The sequence below is a fragment of the Mesoplodon mirus genome (genome assembly GCF_964341445.2).
Source record: "Mesoplodon mirus genome assembly, chromosome: 11".
NCBI classification, from domain to species: Eukaryota; Metazoa; Chordata; class Mammalia; order Artiodactyla; family Ziphiidae; genus Mesoplodon; species Mesoplodon mirus.
The window spans coordinates 82,335,744-82,355,854 of record NC_138987.1 but is presented as its reverse complement, the minus strand read 5'-3'; the positions used below and the strand labels follow the sequence as shown (position 1 = coordinate 82,355,854).

Genomic DNA, 20,111 nt, shown 5'->3' with positions numbered 1-20,111 from the left:
AATGCTGTTTTCTCTGGCATCTTTGAAGAATTAACTTTCCTTGTTTGGTTCCCTAGAAAGTTATATTGATTCCTTTTAACTGCCCAGAATATGAAACAGTTATATTTTAATGGATTGCTTAGGCTCTTAGATGAGATCATGGATCTAACAACAGTTTAGAACTTTATTTCCTACTAATTTATTACTCCTACCCCAATAGAAGATATTAAATAATTCAAATAGAGTATTTACCTGGATCTAGATTGGCCCACTTCTTCAAGAATCATAGAAAAGTGCTTCCAAGTTTTCTTGGTGTGGAATGAGTGCATGACAAGTTTCTTTGAATCACCAAACAAAGATAGGAAATAATCCTCCCCTTCCCCAGTCACAGCTGGCTGAGAAGCAAGCACCGGCATAGTGTGTTTCTTTGGAATTTTGAAGTTGTTGAGTCCTTTCAAAGAAACCAAAGAAGGAAACAATAGAGAGAGAAGTAAATAAAAGATTAAAAGAAACCAAAGCTACTATCTTTATTCTTTGCTTCTACAAAATGATATTCTTTATACATTTTACTGTCACAGTCAAACTAAGTGAGGATAGTTAGAAGCTTTAAACCAGTCTATAAAATAACCAGTAAGTGATTAGTTTTAGTGGCACTCAATTCCTAGAAATTATTGCAGTTATCTTAAAATATCAATTGTATCATCAGCATAATTACAATTTAACTGATTAAGTTGTACTACAAGCATCATAAGTTTTTGAGTAGGTAAAACATTTGAGTCTCAAATTTGGTACATTATATGTAAGTACAACTTTATTCTATTTTGTATTAGCTTTTCTCCCCAAATTGCTACTCATAAATTAAAGTCTCAAATGAGTCCTTTCCTACCAATGGTTTGTATTTTGCCAGGTAAAGACTTAAATTTCCTCTAATTAACTAAAATACTTTATTAAAAAGATAAAGTAATGTTTAATCAGATTCTAGTAACTTCTTACTCTTAAAATTCTCAGTAGTAAGATTCAAATACAAAATAAGTTTCAAGATTTTGCATAGAAAGAATCATGCTGGATAAATCTAATTATGTATCTGCAAAGAGAGAGTAACACTACAGACAGGAATCATGATGAAATAGATAGAGCAATGTGTCTTGGATTTAGACACATCTGTACTCCAGCTCTGTCACTTACTAAGCCAAATGATTTAAACCTTCCAATTCTCAGTTTTCCTGAAAATAAAATAAGGATAATACTACTTTGTGTGAGGTGATATGAGGATTGAAGATAGTGTAGGTAAGTGTCTAGAACAGTATCTGGCATTTAGCAGGTACTCAATAAATGAGAGCTATTATTGTAGCACACGGACTTTGGTCAATGTGACCCTGAATCCAAAGTCATCAAAGGATTAAGACAACCTAGAGTGTGCTTTATCTTCTTGTGTCTTTAACAAAGCCAAAGCAATGTGAAAGATGGAAAGAAATATACACATAGTTCCTAAAGAGGATTCCTCAGAGTATTTTGTTTAGAAGAAATATTTGGAATTAAATTAGTTCATTCCCATTCAAGTGAGTATTTGCTTAATCTTTAAATTCCTTTGGGGAAAGAGAATGTATAGCATCCTTAATAGCTCATCCTGAGGGATGAAAATCTTTGTATTCTAAAAGGAAAGAAGACACATTGATTTTAGTTCCAGTTATTATCTCATCTAGAAATGAAATGAACCAAATGCAGTAAGTCTTGGTAGACTCAGCCATCTATCTACAGAGTCAGAACCTACAGTAACTGAAGAAGACTTCATCCCAGCACAACTCTCATCTTGCAAGGTGAAACCAGTATATTTGTTAACCCCTCCCCCCAATACTAGGAGCTTTCACAGTTCAACTCAAATATAGAACATATACCATGATGATACAGTGCCAAAGGATGAGAAATATTACCTCCTTAGATATAAAATGTGTATTTTCACTTTTAAGCATATAGATTTTGGTCATTGCTAAAGGTCATTGTGAATTTAGGAGGCTTCTTCAAAAAATGTATCTTAGGCATACAAACAATGAAGCACAGGGAATATGACAATAATGGCAGTAGATCAAAGTCCTATATAACACTGTGAAAAGGCTTAGGAAAATACCAGGAACAAAATGAAATGTAGATAGGAAGGAGCAAGGCTGTAAATGTCCACAGAATGGTAGAGGAGAATGAAGACATCAGGTAGTCATGGGTGTATTCGTGTTAACAATTTTGAAACTTGTTAGTTGACTGGTAATACAGACCCCAAGTCTAGCCTATTCTATGAGAAGGTACTTACAGATACATTCGGATTCACAACTAATTTTATTGAGCACACTTACTATGTGCTAGGTGATTTTCATAAATATCTCATTTAATTCTTAGGATAGCCCTGTGAACTTGATATTTTAATCCCCATTTTATAGGTGTGGAAAATGGGACTCAGAGATGCTAAATACCTTACTTAATGTCCCATGTTATTGGGACTACAAAGGTGGTTTGAACCTAGGTCCTCTGTTTCCAAGGGCAGTGGTCTTTTTAGTAAACGTTGATAACATACCCTCAGAGTTCCCTAAACATGGTGAGGGACATACACCTCATAGTGTGAGCACTGCTGAGTGCATTGTTGGCAACTGTCAAAACTTTACTGCTGCTTTCATTTTCCTCTTCTCCAAATTCTTTATTGTTTTTTCCCTTTTCTCTCCACCATTTTATTACCTACTTTATCTTTCTTCTTTCTCTTATCTACCCGTCTTTCCTTACTTAAGCCATAGTCTCCTATAGCATAACATACATAAGACATTGTTAATCTTTCTGATAGCATTCAGAGGAAGGGCAGTTAATGCTATACATTACAATTTTTAATCATTTAGCAATTCTAGAGCATCTAAGTGGTCAACCCATGAATCATTATGATAACTCAAGATATTTTAATCATAGAGATGATGTACTTGGCCACCTATGTTTATGTGACTTGAATATGACTCCAGTGCTAGAATCAATGGTGGGCAGAGTCAAGTTATTCTGCATATGACATTAAGAAATTAGTATTATTGGAGACAAATAATAAAACATCATTCTGGCTTCTAGGCACATAAAGACTCTGTTGAACTATATGCTTTAAAAGTACTCTAAAAAACTTGGTACATGTTTTGCTTACCCAAGCTGTCTTCTGATTGGGAATGGCTCACTAGAGCAGGTTTAAGAGGCCTTGGTCCAATTGTTGATAATGTTACTCCACTAACCTGAGGGCTGGACAGATAGTAACTGAGAGGTATTTCATTGGATAATGACCATGAACATGGCAGTGTAGTGGTATCTGAATCCGTTGACGCTGGAAAAAAATGTACTAAAGATTGCTGTGTCTTTGAGAGATCATCACGTGTGTCTTCAATTCTGTGTACAAAAATTAGTATAATAAACAAAGTGAGAAAGTCAAAATGATAGACTGTGAGCACAAGAAGCATTAATTATCATTATTACTCAGGGTTTTGCTTTTCAAAGATATTATGCATCTAACACAAGTGCAAGAACATCTTATACTTTTAGTTTTAACAATCTAAATAAAACACTTTAGTGTCAAGTCATGCTTTTCTCTCTTCTATTTAAAAATCAATAAACTCCTACTTCAGATAGTTTTGCAAAAGTGTAAATGCTGAAAGAAGAAAATAAAAATTACTATATTCCACCAACTAAAAATTTTTACCATTTCCTGCCATGCTTTTTATTTTTTATTAAAATTTTTTTATTGAAATATAGTTGATTTACAATTTTATATTAATTTCAGGTGTACAACATAGTGATTCAATATTTTTTCCTTCCAGGCCTTTTAATGCAATTTTTTTTTTTTTTTTTTTTTTTTTTTTGCAGTACTCAGGCCTCTCACTGTTGTGAACTCTCCCGTTGTGGAGCATAGACTCTGCACGCGCAGGCTCAGCAGCAATGGCTCACCAGCCTAGCTGCTCCGCGGCATGTGGGATCTTCCCAGACCGGGGCACGAACCCGTGTCCTCTGCATCGGCAGGCGGACTCTCAACCACTGCGCCGCCAGGGAAGCCCTAATGCATTTTTTTCCACTCAAAATTGAGACTCTATAAACCATTTATATCCCACTTTTATCACTTATTATATTTCCCCTTTCCATTAACATGAAAAACATGATTATCATTTCTGTTTAATATGTAATGGTTTACTATACTTTTTCCTTTAATTTCTCCTTTTGCTTACCTAATTTTCCTGTATTTATAAAGATTCTAGAGTTAATGTGTGCTTTCAAATGCACTTTACAATTTAATAACTATAAATACAGCTCACATGTGTATGTTTGTGTGTATCTGTGTATGTATATGTGTGAATGCTAAGGGACTAGCACAAAAGAGGGAGAAGAAAGACTTACTTTCTGAGTATTATTTTTGGAAGTAAATCCTACTACATGAATAAAGATTTTCCTTTCTTTCTTTTTCATAAATGTAAAAGTATAGTGTGCAAGCATTTAAACAAAATCCCTAAACTACAGTACACTTATTTTACAAGTAAAACAATATTCTCATGGAGCAGCTCATGAAAAGGCTTATGAAAACTGCATTTTATGAGTCACATTGAGGCTCTTCTCAGTAACTTCAAAGCAATCCATGTGTGTGTGAATGTGTGTGTGTTTAATGCTTGAATTGTGAACAAAGTCCTGGGGTCCAACCCTTTAGCTCTCTGAAAAACCAGACACTTGGCCAGCCCAAGCCCTCCCTTCCTGGGGGCCAAATGTCTATCCACTATAAGTCAGGAACTAAGTGTTTTGCCTCCAAGCACTGTCTCTATTTTGATCTCTTTGTTTTCCAGAGTTCCTATAATGTTATTTTAGCCAGTCTTCTGTTCTTTGTTTTTGTTTTTCCAAATCTTTCCATAACGGAACAAGGGCCTGAAGCTTCCTAATCTGCCATCTTGCTGATGTTACTCTCAATCTCTTTGTTTACCAAGAGGTATTCACAATCATTTTGTTCTATAATTTGTCAGCTCCTTCATCAGAAATATTATATCTGGAGAGCTCTGTATTAAAAATCAGAATTCTCTAAGTGTGCCTCTCACAAGGCACAGATATCTCAGACAATTTTTAAAAATAATTAAATGGCATTGGCTTTGGAAACTGCATTATTATTAGCCCAGTACTTATCAAGCTTGAGCACGTGCCATTCTACCGACTACCCAACCACTCATCTTTGTCAAAAATCTCTAACCCATGAAGATATGCTCTTGAGTATGACTGTGGTGGTAACGAAAAGGAGACTACAGAGGTCTATTGTCAAATGACAAATATTTCATCTCTGTCTAAACTGAGACAGATCATATGACATAATTTTTCCCTGACACTGTCTAGAATAAGCAGGAAAAAGACCTTTCTCTTTCAAAGTTCCTTACATCTGGGTTTCATTACAGACAACTGGCTACATCTTTTCAGCATGTTCATTTTATAAGCTCTGAAATTTTTTCTTCCACTGGTAAAACAATAGCACTTCCAAATAAATTTAATTCCACAAAAGATTCCCAATAAGCCTTTGCAAATGTTGTGATCAAAGAACTTCAGTTTAGGGCCACAGGGGATTCTTGTTTTTGTAGTTGAATAAGAAATTTCTAATGGCAGCACACACCGTTGGAAGAGCTGAAACATTTCAGGAAGAAATGAGCATGATGTAGCCCATTGTCTGAGCCCTGCACCCACCCACCTATTAGACTCCTTTTGGAAGATGAGAGATTGTCTTCCTTGTTCTTAGCGAGGTTTCCCTTTCCCATGTGGAATTTTCCAAGCCCTTACTTGGTATTTTGCTCCCTCTGTAATTGATTAGCACTAAACCAGAGGCAGTTATAAAAGTTCAATTCCAGCATTTCAATGTTATTTCAATGCTGCATTGGTAATACTGACAACAGTTATTTCTCAGATGACCTCTAAGAACAAATATTTAAAAAATAGACTTGAGAGAGATTGGTTCAAGATGGCAGAGTAGAAGGACGTGCGCTCACGCCCTCTTGAGAGAGCACTGGAATCATAACTAACTGCTGAAAAATCATCAACAGGAAGACACTGGAACTCAACAAAAAAGATACTCCACATCCAAAGACAAAGGAGAAGCCTCAATGAGACAGTAGGAGGGGTGCAATCACAATAAAATCAAAATCCATAACTACTGGGTGGGTGACTCACAAACAGCAAAACAATTACACCACAGGAGTCCATCCACTGGAGTGAAGGTTCTGAGCACCAAGTCAGGCTTCCCAACCTTGGGGTCTGGCAATAGGAGGAGGAATTCCCAGAGAATCAGACATTGAAGGCTAGTGGGATTTGATTGCAGGACTTGGACAGGACTAGGGGAAACAGAGACTCCACTCTTGGAGGGCACATACAAAGGAGTGTGCACATCAGGAACCAGGGAAAAGGAGAATTGACCCCAGAGGAGACTGAAGCAGACCAACCTGCTAGTGTTGGAGGGTGTCCTGCAGAGGCGGGGGTTGGCTGTGGCTCACCACGGGGACAAGGACATTGGCAGCAGAAGTTCTGGGAAGTACTCCTTGGCATGAGCCCTCCCAGAGTCTGCCATTAGTCCCACTAAAGAGCCTGTAGACTCCAGTGCTGGGTCGCCTCAGGCCAAACAACCAACAGGGAGGGAACCAACAGCCCCACCCATCAGCAGACAAGGGAATTAACATTTTACTGAGCTCTGCCCACTAGAATAACACCCAGCTCTACCCACCACCAGTCCCTCCCATCAGGAAACTTCCACAAGCCTCTTAGATAGCCTCATCCACCAGAGGGAAGACAGCAAAAGCAAGAAGAACTACAATTCTGCAGCTTGTAGAACAAAAACCACATTCACAGAAAGACAGACAAGATGAAAAGGCAGAGGGCTATGTACCAGATGAAGGAACAAGATAAAACCCCAGAAAAACAACTAAATGAAGTGAAGATAGGCAACCTCCCAGAAAAACAATTCAGAATAATGATAGTGAAGAAGATCCAGGACCTCAGAAAATAATGGAGGCAAAGATCAAGAAGATGCAAGAAATGTTTAACAAAGACCTAGAAGAATTAAAGAACAAACACCTAGAAGAATTAAAGAACAAACAGAGATGAACAATACAATAACTGAAATGAAAAAATACACTAGAAGTAATCAATAGCAAAATAACTGAGGCAGAAAAACGGATAAGTGACCTGGAAGACAGAATGATGGAATTCACTGCTGAGGAATAGAATAAAGAAAAAAGAATGAAAAGAAATGAAGATAGCCAAAGAGACCTCTGGGACAACATTAAATGCACCAACATTCACATTATAGGGGTCCCAGAAACAGAAGAGAGAGAGAAAGGAGCCGAGAAAATACTTGAAGAGATTATAGTCAAAAACTTCACTAACATGGGAAAAGAAATAACCACCAAAGTCCAGGAAGCACAGAGAGTCCGAGGCAGGATAAAGCCAAGGAGAAACATGCTGAGACACATAGTAATCAAATTGACAACAATTAAAGACAAAGAAAAATTATTAAAAGCAACAAGGGAAAAATGTCAAATAACATACAAGGGAACTCCCATAAGGCTAATAGCTGATTTCTCAGCAGAAACTCTGCAAGCCAGAGGGGAGTGGCACTATATATTTAAGGTGATAAAAGGGAAGAACTTACAACCAAGATTACTACACCTGGTGAGGATCTCAATTCAGACTCGATGGAGAAATCAAAAGCTTTACAGACAAGCAAAAGCTAAGAGAATTCAGCATCACCAAACCAGCTCTACAACAAATGCCAAAGGAACTTCTCTAAGTGGGAAACAAAGGAGAAGAAAAGGACCTACAAAAGCAAAAACAAAACAATTAAGAAAATGGTAATAGGAACATACATATCGATAATTACCTTAAATATGAATGGATTAAATGTTCCAACCAAAAGACACAGGCTTGCTGAATGGATATAAAACCAAGACCCATCTATATGCTGTCTACAAGAGATCCACTTCAGACCTAGGGACACATACAGACTGAAAGTGAGGGGATGGAAAAAGATATTCCATGCAAATGGAAATCAAAAGAAAGCTGGAATAGCAATACTCATATCAGATAAAATAGACTTTAAAATAAAGAATGTTACAAGAGACAAGGAAGGACACAACATAATGATCAAGGGATCAATACAAGAAGTAGATATAAAAATTATAAATATATATGCACCCAACATAGGAGCACCCTAATACATAAGACACACTCTAACAGCTATAAAAGAAGAAATCGACAGTAACACAGTAATAGTGGGGGACTTTAACACCTCATTACACCAGTGGACAGATCATCCAAAGAGAAAATTAATAAGGAAACACAAGCTGTAAATGACACAATAAACCAGATAGATTTAATTGATAGTTATAGGATATTCTATCCAAAAACAGCAGATGACACTTTCTTCTCAAGTGCACATGGAACATTCTCCAGTATAAATCACATCTTGGGTCACAAATCAAGCCTTGGTAAATTTAAGAAAATTGAAATCATATCAAGCATCTTTTCCGACCACAACACTATGAGATTAGAAATCAATTACAGGGGAAAAAATGTAAAAAATACAAACACATGGAGGCTAAACAATACATTACTAAATAACCAAGAGATCACTGAAGAAATCAAAGAGGAAATCAAAAAATACCTAGAGACAAATGACAATGAAAACACAATGATCCAAAACCTATGGGATGCAGCAAAAGCAGTTCTAAGAGAGAAGTTTATAGCAATACAATCCTACCTCAAGAAACAAGAAGCATCTCAAATAAACAATCTGAACTTACACCTAAAGGAACTAGAGAAAGAAGAACAAACAAAACTCAAAGTTAGTAGAATGAAAGAAATCATAAAGATCAGAGCAGAAATAAGTGAAATAGAAACAAAGAAAACAATAGCAAAGATCAATAAAACTAGAAGCTGGTTCTCTGAGAAGATAAACAAAATTGATAATACTTTAGCCAGACTCATGAAGAAAAAGAGGGAGAGGACTGAAACCAATAAAATTAGGAATGAAAAAGAAGTTACAACAGACACCACCGAAATACAAAATATCATAAGAGACTATGACAAGCAACTCTATGCCAGTAAAATGGAGAACCTGGAAGAAATGGACAAATTCTTTGAAAGGTATAACTTTCCAAGACTGAACCAGGAAGAAATAGAAAATATGAACAGACAAATCACAAGTAATGAAATTGAAACTGTGATTAAAAATCTTCCAACAAACCAAAGTCCAGGACCAGATGGCTTCACAGGTAAATTCTATCAGACATTTAGAGAAGAGCTAACACCAATGCTTCTCAAACTCTTCCAAAATTTGGAGAAGAAGGAACACTCCCAAACTCATTCTACAAGGCCACCATCACTCTGATACTGAAACCAGGCAAATATACTACAAAAAAAAGAAAACTACAGACCAATATCACTGATGAATATAGATGCAAAAATCCTGAGCAAAATAGTAGCAAACAGAGTCCAATGACACATGAACAGGACCATACACCATGGTCAAGTGGGATTTATCCCAAGGAGGCAAGGATCCTTCAATATACTCAAATGAATCAATGTGATACACCATATTAACAAACTGAAGAATAAAAACCATAGGATCATCTCAATAGATGCAGGAAAAGCTTTTGACAAAATTCAACACCCATTTATGATAAAAACTCTCCAGGAAGTTTGCATAGAGGGAACCTACCTCAACATAATAAAGGCCATTTATTACAAACCCACAGCAAACATCATTCTCAATGGTGAAAAACTGAAAGCATTTTCTCTAAGATCAGGAACAACACAAGGACTTCCACTCTTGCCACTATTATTCAACATAGTTTTGGAAGTCCTAGCCATGGAAATCAGAGAGGAAAAGGAAATAAAAAGAATACAAACTGGAAAAGAAGAAATAAAACTGTCACTGTTTGCAGATGACATGATACTATATACAGAGATTCCTAAAGATGCTACCAGAAAACTACTAGAGCTAATCAATGAATTTGGTAAAGTTGCAGGATACAAAATTAATGCACAGAAATCTCTTGCCTTCCTATACACTAACAATGAAAGATCAGAAAGAGAAATTAAGGAAACAATCCCATTCACCATTGCTACAAAAAGTATAAAATACCTAGGAATAAACCTACCTAAGGCGGTAAAAGACCTGTTCTCAGAAAATTATAAGACACTGATGAAAAAACCAAAGATTACACAAACAGATGGAGATATACCATGTTCTTGGATTGGAAGAATCAATATTGTGAAAATGACTATACTACCCAAAACAATCTACAGATTCAATGCAATTCCTATCAAATTACCACTGGCATTTTTTACAGAACTAGAACAAAACATCTTCTAGACACAAAAGACCCCATATAGCTAAAGCAATCTTGAGAAAAAAAAAAAAAATGGAGCTGGAAGTATCAGTCGCCCTGACTTCAGACTATACTACAAAGCTACAGTAATCAAGACAATATGGTACTGGCAGAAAAACAGAAATAGAGGTCAATAGAACAGGATAGAAATCCCAGAGATAAACCCACACACCTGTGGTCAACTAATCTATGACAAAGAGGCAGGGATATACAATGGAGAAAAGATGGTCTCTTCAATAAGTGGTGCTGGGAAAACTGGACAGCTACATGTAAAAGAATACAGATATAACACTCCCTAACACCATACACAAAATAAACTCCAAATGGATTAAAGACCTAAATGTAAGATCAGACACTATAAAACTCTTAGAGGACAACATTGGAAGAACACTCTTTGACATAAATCATAGCAAGATCTTTTTTGACCCACCTCCTAGAGTAATGGAAATAAAAACAAAAATAAACAAATAGGACCTAATGAAACTTAAAAGCTTTTGGACAGCAAAGGAAACTATAAACAAGACAAAAAGCCTACCCTCAGAGTGGGAGAAAATATTTGCAAACGTATCAACAGACAGAGGATTAATCTCCAAAATATATAAACAGCTCATGGAGCCCAATATTAAAAAAAAACAAACAACCCAGTCAAAAAATGGAAAGAAGGCCTAAATAGTCATTTCTCCAAAGAAGACATACAGATGGCCAATAGGCACATGAAAAGCTGCTCAACGTCACTAATTATTAGAGAAATGCAAATCAGAGCTACAATGAGGTATCACCTCACACTGGTTAGAATGGGTATCACCAGAAAATTTACAAACCATAAATGCTGGAGAGGGTGTGGAGAAAAGGGAACCCTCTTGCACTGTTGGTGGGAATGTAAACTGATACAGCCACTATGGAGAACAGCATGGAAGTTCCTTAGAAAATTAAAAATATAATTACCATACGATCCAGCAATCCCACTACCGGGCATATACCCAGAGAAAACCATAATTCAAAAAGATATATTCACCCCAATGTTCAATGCACCACTATTTACAATAGTTAGGTCATGGAAACAACCTAAATGCCCATCGACAGATGAATGGATAAAGAAGATGTGGTACATATATACAATAGAATATTACTCAGCCATAAAAAGGAACAAAATTCAGTCATTTGTAGAGACATGGTTGGACCTAGAGACTGTCATATAGAGTGAAGTCAGTCAGAAAGAGAAAAACAAATATCATATATTAACACATATATGTGGAATCTAGAAAAATCGTACAGATGAACTGGTTTGCAAGGCAGAAATAGAAACACAGATGTAGAGAGCAAACGCATGGACACCCAGGGGGGAAAGCGGGAGGTGGGGGATTGTGGTGGTGGTGGGATGAATTGGGAGATTGGGATTGACATATATAAACTAATATGTGTAAAACAGATAATTAATAAAGACACTTAAAAAAATAGACTTGAACTGATCAGTAAACACAGGGCATCTAGATCTAAACTAACATTAGCCTTAAACTGTGTATATTCAATATTAGTGATCATTTTCTAGAAAACATTGGAAAACCAATGCTAATGCTTTATTTGATAGAATGATTTACATTAGTAGTAAAAAGAGAGTTGTAGCTTTTATTTAACATCCTCACAGACATTTCCCAAACCAAAATTCTCTAGCAGTTCTCTGTCCCTGGGTTAATAAATTAGTTTTAAAGAAACTGTCTGCCAATTACCTTAAAGAAACAATTAACATGCTAGATATGAGCTTTGGAATCTCAACCAGGTCTGATAGGATGGAGATCTGTCTAGGTGAATTTTTACATTACTCAAAGACTAAACCTTATAAAACAGTGGTTGGGGAAATTGTATGTCATCATTAATTAATTTTAGGAGATTTGTAGACTCGGTTCTAGTTCTAACTTTTCATAAGCTGTTTTGAAACAAAGAGGTCAAATATTCTATCCTCAACTTCTAAAACTCATTTGTGCCTTTCTTACTGAGCTTGATTTTCCATTTTATCTTCCTGCTCATGGACTTCACTCTGCAGGACCACCGAAATTTCCTGAGTGGCTTGTGTGTCTTTCATCTTGGCTGGAAGAGAAGTCTCTTTTCTTTTCTGGGAAAACAAATCATGACATTAGTCAGTGAATAGAGCTGAGCTTTAAGGCAGATTTTCTTTTTTGAGTGACCTCACTTGTTAATCTAACTACCTTAAAGTACCTGCCAGACTTCATGATTTCTTAACCAAGCTGGGGCCACAACCAGGATTCTAATATGAATATGTAAGCACTGATATAGCCAATACTGATATAGCCAATACTGATATTGGCTAAAAATATTAAACAAATCTAGATGAAGGGGTGTAGCACTCACTGGAAGCAACTCAAGAGGCAGCGCAGTAAGCCAGCAAAGCTACCTTTATGATGACAACTTTCACATCTGGCCAACACTGCCTGTTAGAACACTGTGAAGTAATGTCTCCATAGTTACAAAGTTCCAGTCTCTGAACAATTACTATGTTAATGCTGCACCTGCTTTGCAGTTTGCAGACATCAAATACCAGTAACTTGTTTTTAAGAGAGCTGTTTATCCTACCAGACAAACTTTGCCATCAAAATGTTTGATATCCTATTTTGGATTTCTTAGGATTAAGGCTAGTATGCAAATATTGGGGGAGTTAATCACTGTTTTTTGTCTTTTTGTTTGTTTTGTTTTGACAGATGCTCTTTGAGCACATGGCAACATCTAGGCAGCAGGAACAGAAAACTTGTGTATTTTAAGGCGAAAAGAAACCTATTGGTAGAAACAGTGAAATCAAAGCCAGGAGTTCTAAATTCTTCTAGTTACACAAGCAATATGATTTAGAAGAAATCATTTAATTCAGATTCTATCTTGAGTAAAAGATCCACACAATGTGTCATGATAATAATGGCATGGGGATAAAATTAACCCATATGAAAGTAAATGATTATACACAGTAATAAGATATAGAATGATGATGATTACTGGGTGAGTAAGTTCATTCAATAAATATTTAAATAAGCATCTACTGTGTACCAGGAACCAGCAAGTTACTATGAACAAATAATTCCCACTTCAAGGAATAATGATAAAGTATCTTCCAATTTAGATTAGACAATGGCTTCCAAAAAATTAAAAATAGAACTACCATATGACACAGCAATCCCACTACTGGGCATATATCCTGAGAAAACCATAATTCAAAAAGAGTCATGTACCACAATGTTCATTGCAGCTCTATTTACAATAGCCAGGACATGGAAGCAACCTAAGTGTCCATCGACAGAAGAATGGATAAAGATGTGGTAAATATATACAATGGAATATTACTCAGCCATAAAAAGAAATGAAATTGAGTTATTTGCAGTGAGTTGGATGGACCTAGAGTCTGTAATACAGAGTGAAGTAAGTCAGAAAGAGAAAAACAAATATCGTATGCTAACACATATATATGGAATCTAAAAAAAAAAAAAAAGGTTCTGAAGAACCTAGGGGCAGGACAGGAACAAAAACACAGGTGTAGAGAATGGACCTGAGGACATGGGGAGGGGGAAGGGTAAGCTGGGACAAAGTGAGAGAGTGGTATGGACATATATACACTACCAAATGTAAAATTGATAGCTAGGGGGAAACAGCCACGTAGCACAGGGAAATCAGCTTGGTGCTTTGTGATCACCTAGAGGGGTGGGATAGGGAGGGTGGGAGGGAGATGCAAGAGGGAGGAGATATGGGGATATATGTATATGTATGGCTGATTCACTTTGTTATAAAGCAGAAACTAACACACCATTGTAAAGCAATTATACTCCAATAAAGATGTTAAAATAAAATAACATAAAATATATAGATGCATAACTTAAAAAAAAAAAGGAAAATGGCTTCCATCTTGGAATGATGAACAGTATTTAAATACAAAGGACAATGAAGAAAGTAACTCTTTTTTTTTAATTTTTTATTTTTTTATTAGTTTCTGCTTTATAACAAAGTGAATCAGTCATACACATACATCTGTTCCCACATCCCTTCCCTCATGCATCTCCCTCCCTCCCACCCTCCCCATCCCACCCCTCCAGGCGGTCACAAAGCACCGAGCTGATCTCCCTGTGCCATGCGTCCGCTTCCCACCATCTATCTACCCCACGTTTGGTAGTGTATATATGTCCATGCCTCTCTTTCGCTTTGTCACAGCTTACCCTTCCCCCTCCCCATATCCTCAAGTAGTCCATTCTCAAGTAGGTCTGTGTCTTTATTCCCGTTTTACCCCTAGGTTCTTCATGCCATTTTTTTTTTAATTCCGTATATGTGTGTTAGCATACGGTATTTGTCTTTCTCTTTCTGACTTACTTCACTCTGTATGACAGACTCTAGGTCTATCCACCTCATTACAAATAGCTCAGTTTCGTTTCTTTTTATGGCTGAGTAATATTCCATTGTATATATGTGCCACATCTTCTTTATCCATTCATCCGATGATGGACACTTAGGTTGTTTCCAGCTCCGGGCTATTGTGAATAGAGCTGCAATGAACATTTTGGTACATGTCTCTTTTTGAATTATGGTTTTCTCAGGGTATATGCCTAGTAGTGGGATTGCTGGGTCATATGGTAGTTCTATTTTTAGTTTTTTAAGGAACCTCCATACTGTTCTCCATAGTGGCTGTACCAATTCACATTCCCACCAGCAGTGCAAGAGTGTTCCCTTTTCTCCACACCCTCTCCAGCATTTATTGTTTCTAGATTTCTTGATGATGGCCATTCTAACTGGTGTGAGATGATATCTCATTGTAGTTTTGATTTGCATTTCTCTGATGATTAATGATGTTGAGCATTCTTTCATGTGGTTGTTGGCAGTCTGTATATCTTCTTTGGAGAAATGCCTATTTAAGTCTTAAGCCCATTTTTGGATTGGGTTGTTTGTTTTTTTGCTATTGAGCTGCATGAGCTGTTTATAAATTTTGGAGATTAATCCTTTGTCAGTTGCTTCATTTGCAAATATTTTCTCCCATTCTGAGGGTTGTCTTTTGGTCTTGTTTATGGTTTCCTTTGCTGTGCAAAAGCTTTGAAGTTTCATTAGGTCCCATTTGTTTATCTTTGTTTTTATTTCCATTTCTCTAGGAGGTGGGTCCAAAAGGATCTTGCTGTGATTTATGTCATAGAGTGTTCTACCTATGTTTTCCTCTAAGAGTTTGATAGTGTCTGGCCTTACATTTAGGTCTTTAATCCATTTTGAGCTTATTTTTGTGTATGGTGTTAGGGAATGATCTAATCTCAAACTTTTACATGTCCTTGTCCAGTTTTCCCAGCACCACTTATTGAAGAGGCTGTCCTTTCTCAACTGTACATTCCTGCCTCCTTTATCAAAGATAAGTTGGCCATATGTGCATGGGTTTATCTCTGGGCTTTCTATCCTGATCCACTGATCTATCTTTCTGTTTTTATGCCAGTACCACACTGTCTTAATTACTGTAGCTTTGTAGTATAGTCTGAAGTCAGGGAGCCTGATTCCTCCAGCTCCGTTTTTCATTCTCAAGATTGCTTTGGCTATTCGGGGTCTTTTGTTTTTCCAAACAAATTTTGAAATTTTTTGTTCTAGTTCTGTGAAAAATGCCAGTGGTAGTTTGATAGGGATTGCATTGAACCTGTAGATTGCTTTGGGTAGTACAGTCATTTTCACAATATTGATTCTTCCAATCCAGGAGCATGGTATATCTCTCCATCTATTTGTATCTTCTTTAATTTCTTTCATCAGTGTCTTATAATTTTCTGCTTACAGGTCTTTTGTCTCCTTAGGTAGGTTTATTCCTAGATATTTTATTCTTTTTGTTGCAATGGTAAATGGGAGTGTTTTCTTGATTTCATTTTCAGATTTTTCATCATTAGTGTACAGGAATGCCAGAGATTTCTGTACATTAATTTTGTATCCTGCTACTTTACCAAATTCATTGATTAACTCTAGTAGTTTTTCGGTAGCATCTTTAGGATTCTCTATGTACAGTATCATGTCATCTGCAAACAGTGACAGCTTTACTTCTTCTTTTCCAATTTGGATTCCTTTTATTTCCTTTTCTTCTCTGATTGCTGTGGCTAAAACTTCCAAAACTATGTTGAATAAGAGTGGTGAGAGTGGGCAACCTTGTCTTGTTCCTGATCTTAGTGGAAATGGTTTCAGTTTTTCACCATTGAGGACAATGTTGGCTGTGGGTTTGTCATATATGGCCTTTATTATGTTGAGGAAAGATCCCTCTATGCCTACTTTCTGCAGGGTTTTTATCATAAATGGGTGTTGAATTTTGTCGAAAGCTTTCTCTGCATCTATTGAGATGATCATATGGTTTTTCTCCTTCAACTTGTTAATATGGTGTATCACATTGATTGATTTGCGTATATTGAAGAATCCTTGCATTCCTGGAATAAACCCCACTTGATCATGGTGTATGATCCTTTTAATATGCTGTTGGATTCTGTTTGCTAGTATTTTATTGAGGATTTTTGCATCTATGTTCATCAGTGATATTGGCCTGTAGTTTTCTTTCTTTGTGACATCCTTGCCTGGTTTTGGTATCAAGGTGATGGTGGCCTCGTAGAATGAGTTTGGGAGTGTTCCTTCCTCTGATATTGTTTGGAAGAGTTTGAGAAGGATAGGTGTTAGCTCTTCTCTAAATGTTTGATAGAATTCGCCTGTGAAGCCATCTGGTCCTGGGCTTTTGTTTGATGGAAGATTTTTAATCACAGTTTCAATTTCAGTGCTTGTGATTGGTCTATTCATATTTTCTATTTCTTCCTGAGTCAGTCTTGGCAGGTTGTGCATTTCTAAGAATTTGTCCATTTCTTCCAGGTTGTCCATTTTATTGGCATAGAGTTGCTTATAGTAATCTCTCATGATCTTTTGTATTTCTGCAGTGTCAGTTGTTACTTCTCCTTTTTCATTTCTAATTCTATTGATTTGAGTCTTCTCCCTTCTTTTCTTGATGAGTCTGGCTAATGGTTTGTCAATTTTGTTTATCTTCTCAAAGAACCAGCTTTTAGTTTGGTTGATCTTTGCTATCGTTTCCTTCATTTCTTTTTCATTTATTTCTGATCTGATCTTTATGATTTCTTTCCTTCTGCTAGCTTTGGGGGTTTTTTGTTCTTCTTTCTCTAATTGCTTTAGGTGCAGGGTCAGGTTTTTTACTCGAGATGTTTCCTGTTTCTTAAGGTGGGATTGTATTGCTATAAACTTCCCCCTTAGAACTGCTTTTGCTGCGTCCCATAGGTTTTGGGTCGTCGTGTCTCCATTTTCATTTGTTTCTAGGTATTTTTTAATTTCCTCTTTGATTTCTTCAGTGATCACCTTGTTATTGAGTAGTGTATTGTGGTTTTTTTTTGTTTTTTTTTTAAATTTTATTTTATTTTATTTTTTTGCTTTATAACAAATTTAATCAGTTATACATATACATATGTTTCCATATCCCCTCCCTTTTGCGTCTCCCTCCCACCCTCCCTATCCCACCCCTCCAGGCAGTCACAAAGTACCGAGCTGATCTCCCTGTGCTATGCGGCTGCTTCCCACTAGCTATCTACCTCACGTTTGGTAGTGTATATATGTCCATGCCGCTCTTTCACTTTGTCACAGCTTACCCTTCCCCCTCCCCATATCCTCAAGTCCATTCTCTAGTAGGTCTGTGTCTTTATTCCTGTCTTACCCCTATGTTCTTCATGACATTTTTTTTTCTTAAATTCCATATATATGTGTTAGCATACAGTATTTGTCTTTCTCTTTCTGACTTACTTCACTCTGTATGACAGACTCTAGGTCTATCCACCTCATTACAAATAGCTCAATTTCATTTCTTTTTATGGCTGAGTAATATTCCATTGTATATATGTGCCACATCTTCTTTATCCATTCATCCGATGATGGACACTTAGGTTGTTTCCATCTCCGGGCTATTGTAAATAGGGCTGCTATGAACATTTTGGTACATGTCTCTTTTTGAATTATGGTTTTCTCAGGGTATATGCCCAGTAGTGGGATTGCTGGGTCATATGGTAGTTCTATTTGTAGTTTTTTAAGGAACCTCCATACCGTTCTCCATAGTGGCTGTACCAATTCACATTCCCACCAGCAGTGCAAGAGTGATCCCTTTTTTCCACACCCTCTCCAGCATTTATTGTTTCTAGATTTTTTGATGATGGCCATTCTGACTGGTGTGAGATGATATCTCATTGTAGTTTTGATTTGCATTTCTCTAATGAGTAAAGATGTTGAGCATCCTTTCATGTGTTTGTTGGCAGTCTGTATATCTTCTGTGGAGAAATGTCTGTTTAGGTCTTCTGCCCATTTTTGGATTGGGTTGTTTGTTTTTTTGTTATTGAGCTGCATGAGCTGCTTATAAATTTTGGAGATTAATCCTTTGTCAGTTGCTTCATTTGCAAATATTTTCTCCCATTCTGAGGGTTGTCTTTTGGTCTTGTTTATGGTTTCCTTTGCTGTGCAAAAGCTTTTAAGTTTCATTAGGTCCCATGTGTTTATTTTTGTCTTTATTTCCATTTCTCTAGGAGGTGGGTCCAAAAGGATCTTGCTGTGATTTATGTCATAGAGTGTTCTGCCTATGTGTTCCTCTAAGAGTTTGATAGTGTCTGGCCTTACATTTAGGTCTTTAATCCATTTTGAGCTTATTTTTGTGTATGGTGTTAGGGAGTGATCTAATCTCATACTTTTACATGTCCCTATCCAGTTTTCCCAGCACCACTTATTGAAGAGACTGTCCTTTCTCCACTGTACATTCCTGCCTCCTTTATCAAAGATAAGGTGACCATATGTCCGTGGGTTTAACTCTGGGCTTTCTATCCTGTTCCATTGATCTATCTTTCTGTTTTTGTGCCAGTACCATACTGTCTTGATTACTGTAGCTTTGTAGTATAGTCTGAAGTCAGGGAGCCTGATTCCTCCAGCTCCATTTTTCGTTCTCAAGATTGCTTTGGCTATTCGGGGTCTTTTGTGTTTCCATACAAATTGTGAAATTTTTTGTTCTAGTTCTGTGAAAAATGCCAGTGGTAGTTTGATAGGGATTGCATTGAACCTGTAGATTGCTTTGGGTAGTAGAGTCATTTTCACAATGTTGATTCTTCCAATCCAAGAACATGGTACATCTCTCCATCTATTTGTATCATCTTTAATTTCTTTCATCAGTGTCTTATAATTTTCTGCATACAGGTCTTTTGTCTCCTTAGGTAGGTTTATTCCTAGATATTTTATTCTTTTTGTTGCAATGGTAAATGGGAGTGTTTCCTTGATTTCACTTTCAGATTTTTCATCATCAGTATATAGGAATGCCAGAGAGTTCTGTGCATTAATTTTGTATCCTGCAACTTTACCAAATTCATTGATTAACTCTAGTAGTTTTCTGGTAGCATCTTTAGGATTCTCTATGTACAGTATCATGTCATCTGCAAACAGTGACAGCTTTACTTCTTCTTTTCCAATTTGGATTCCTTTTATTTCCTTTTCTTCTCTGATTGCTGTGGCTAAAACTTCCAAAACTAGGTTGAATAAGAGTGGTGAAAGTGGGCAACCTTGTCTAGTTCCTGATCTTAGTGGAAATGGTTTCAGTTTTTCACCATTGAGGACGATGCTGGCTGTGGGTTTGTCATATATGGCCTTTATTATGTTGAGGAAAGTTCCCTCTATGCCTACTTTCTGCAGGGTTTTTATCATAAATGGGTGTTGAAT

General features: G+C 36.7%; 1 protein-coding gene across 1 annotated transcript in view; it reads right to left on the bottom strand.

The window, feature by feature from the left end:
- The window catches only part of LMNTD1 (lamin tail domain containing 1), a 54,814-nt gene extending 42,340 nt beyond the window's left edge, over positions 1-12,474 (bottom strand). Inside the window, exons 1-3 of the mRNA XM_082635260.1 lie at positions 12,377-12,474; positions 3,143-3,378; positions 232-430 (exon numbers count right to left, since the gene is read on the bottom strand). Of these exons, the coding sequence (XP_082491386.1) occupies positions 232-430; positions 3,143-3,378; positions 12,377-12,465 (524 nt within the window). The 5' untranslated portion in view covers positions 12,466-12,474. The remainder of the gene's footprint in view (positions 1-231; positions 431-3,142; positions 3,379-12,376) is intronic.
- Between the last annotated feature and the right edge of the window lie 7,637 nt (positions 12,475-20,111).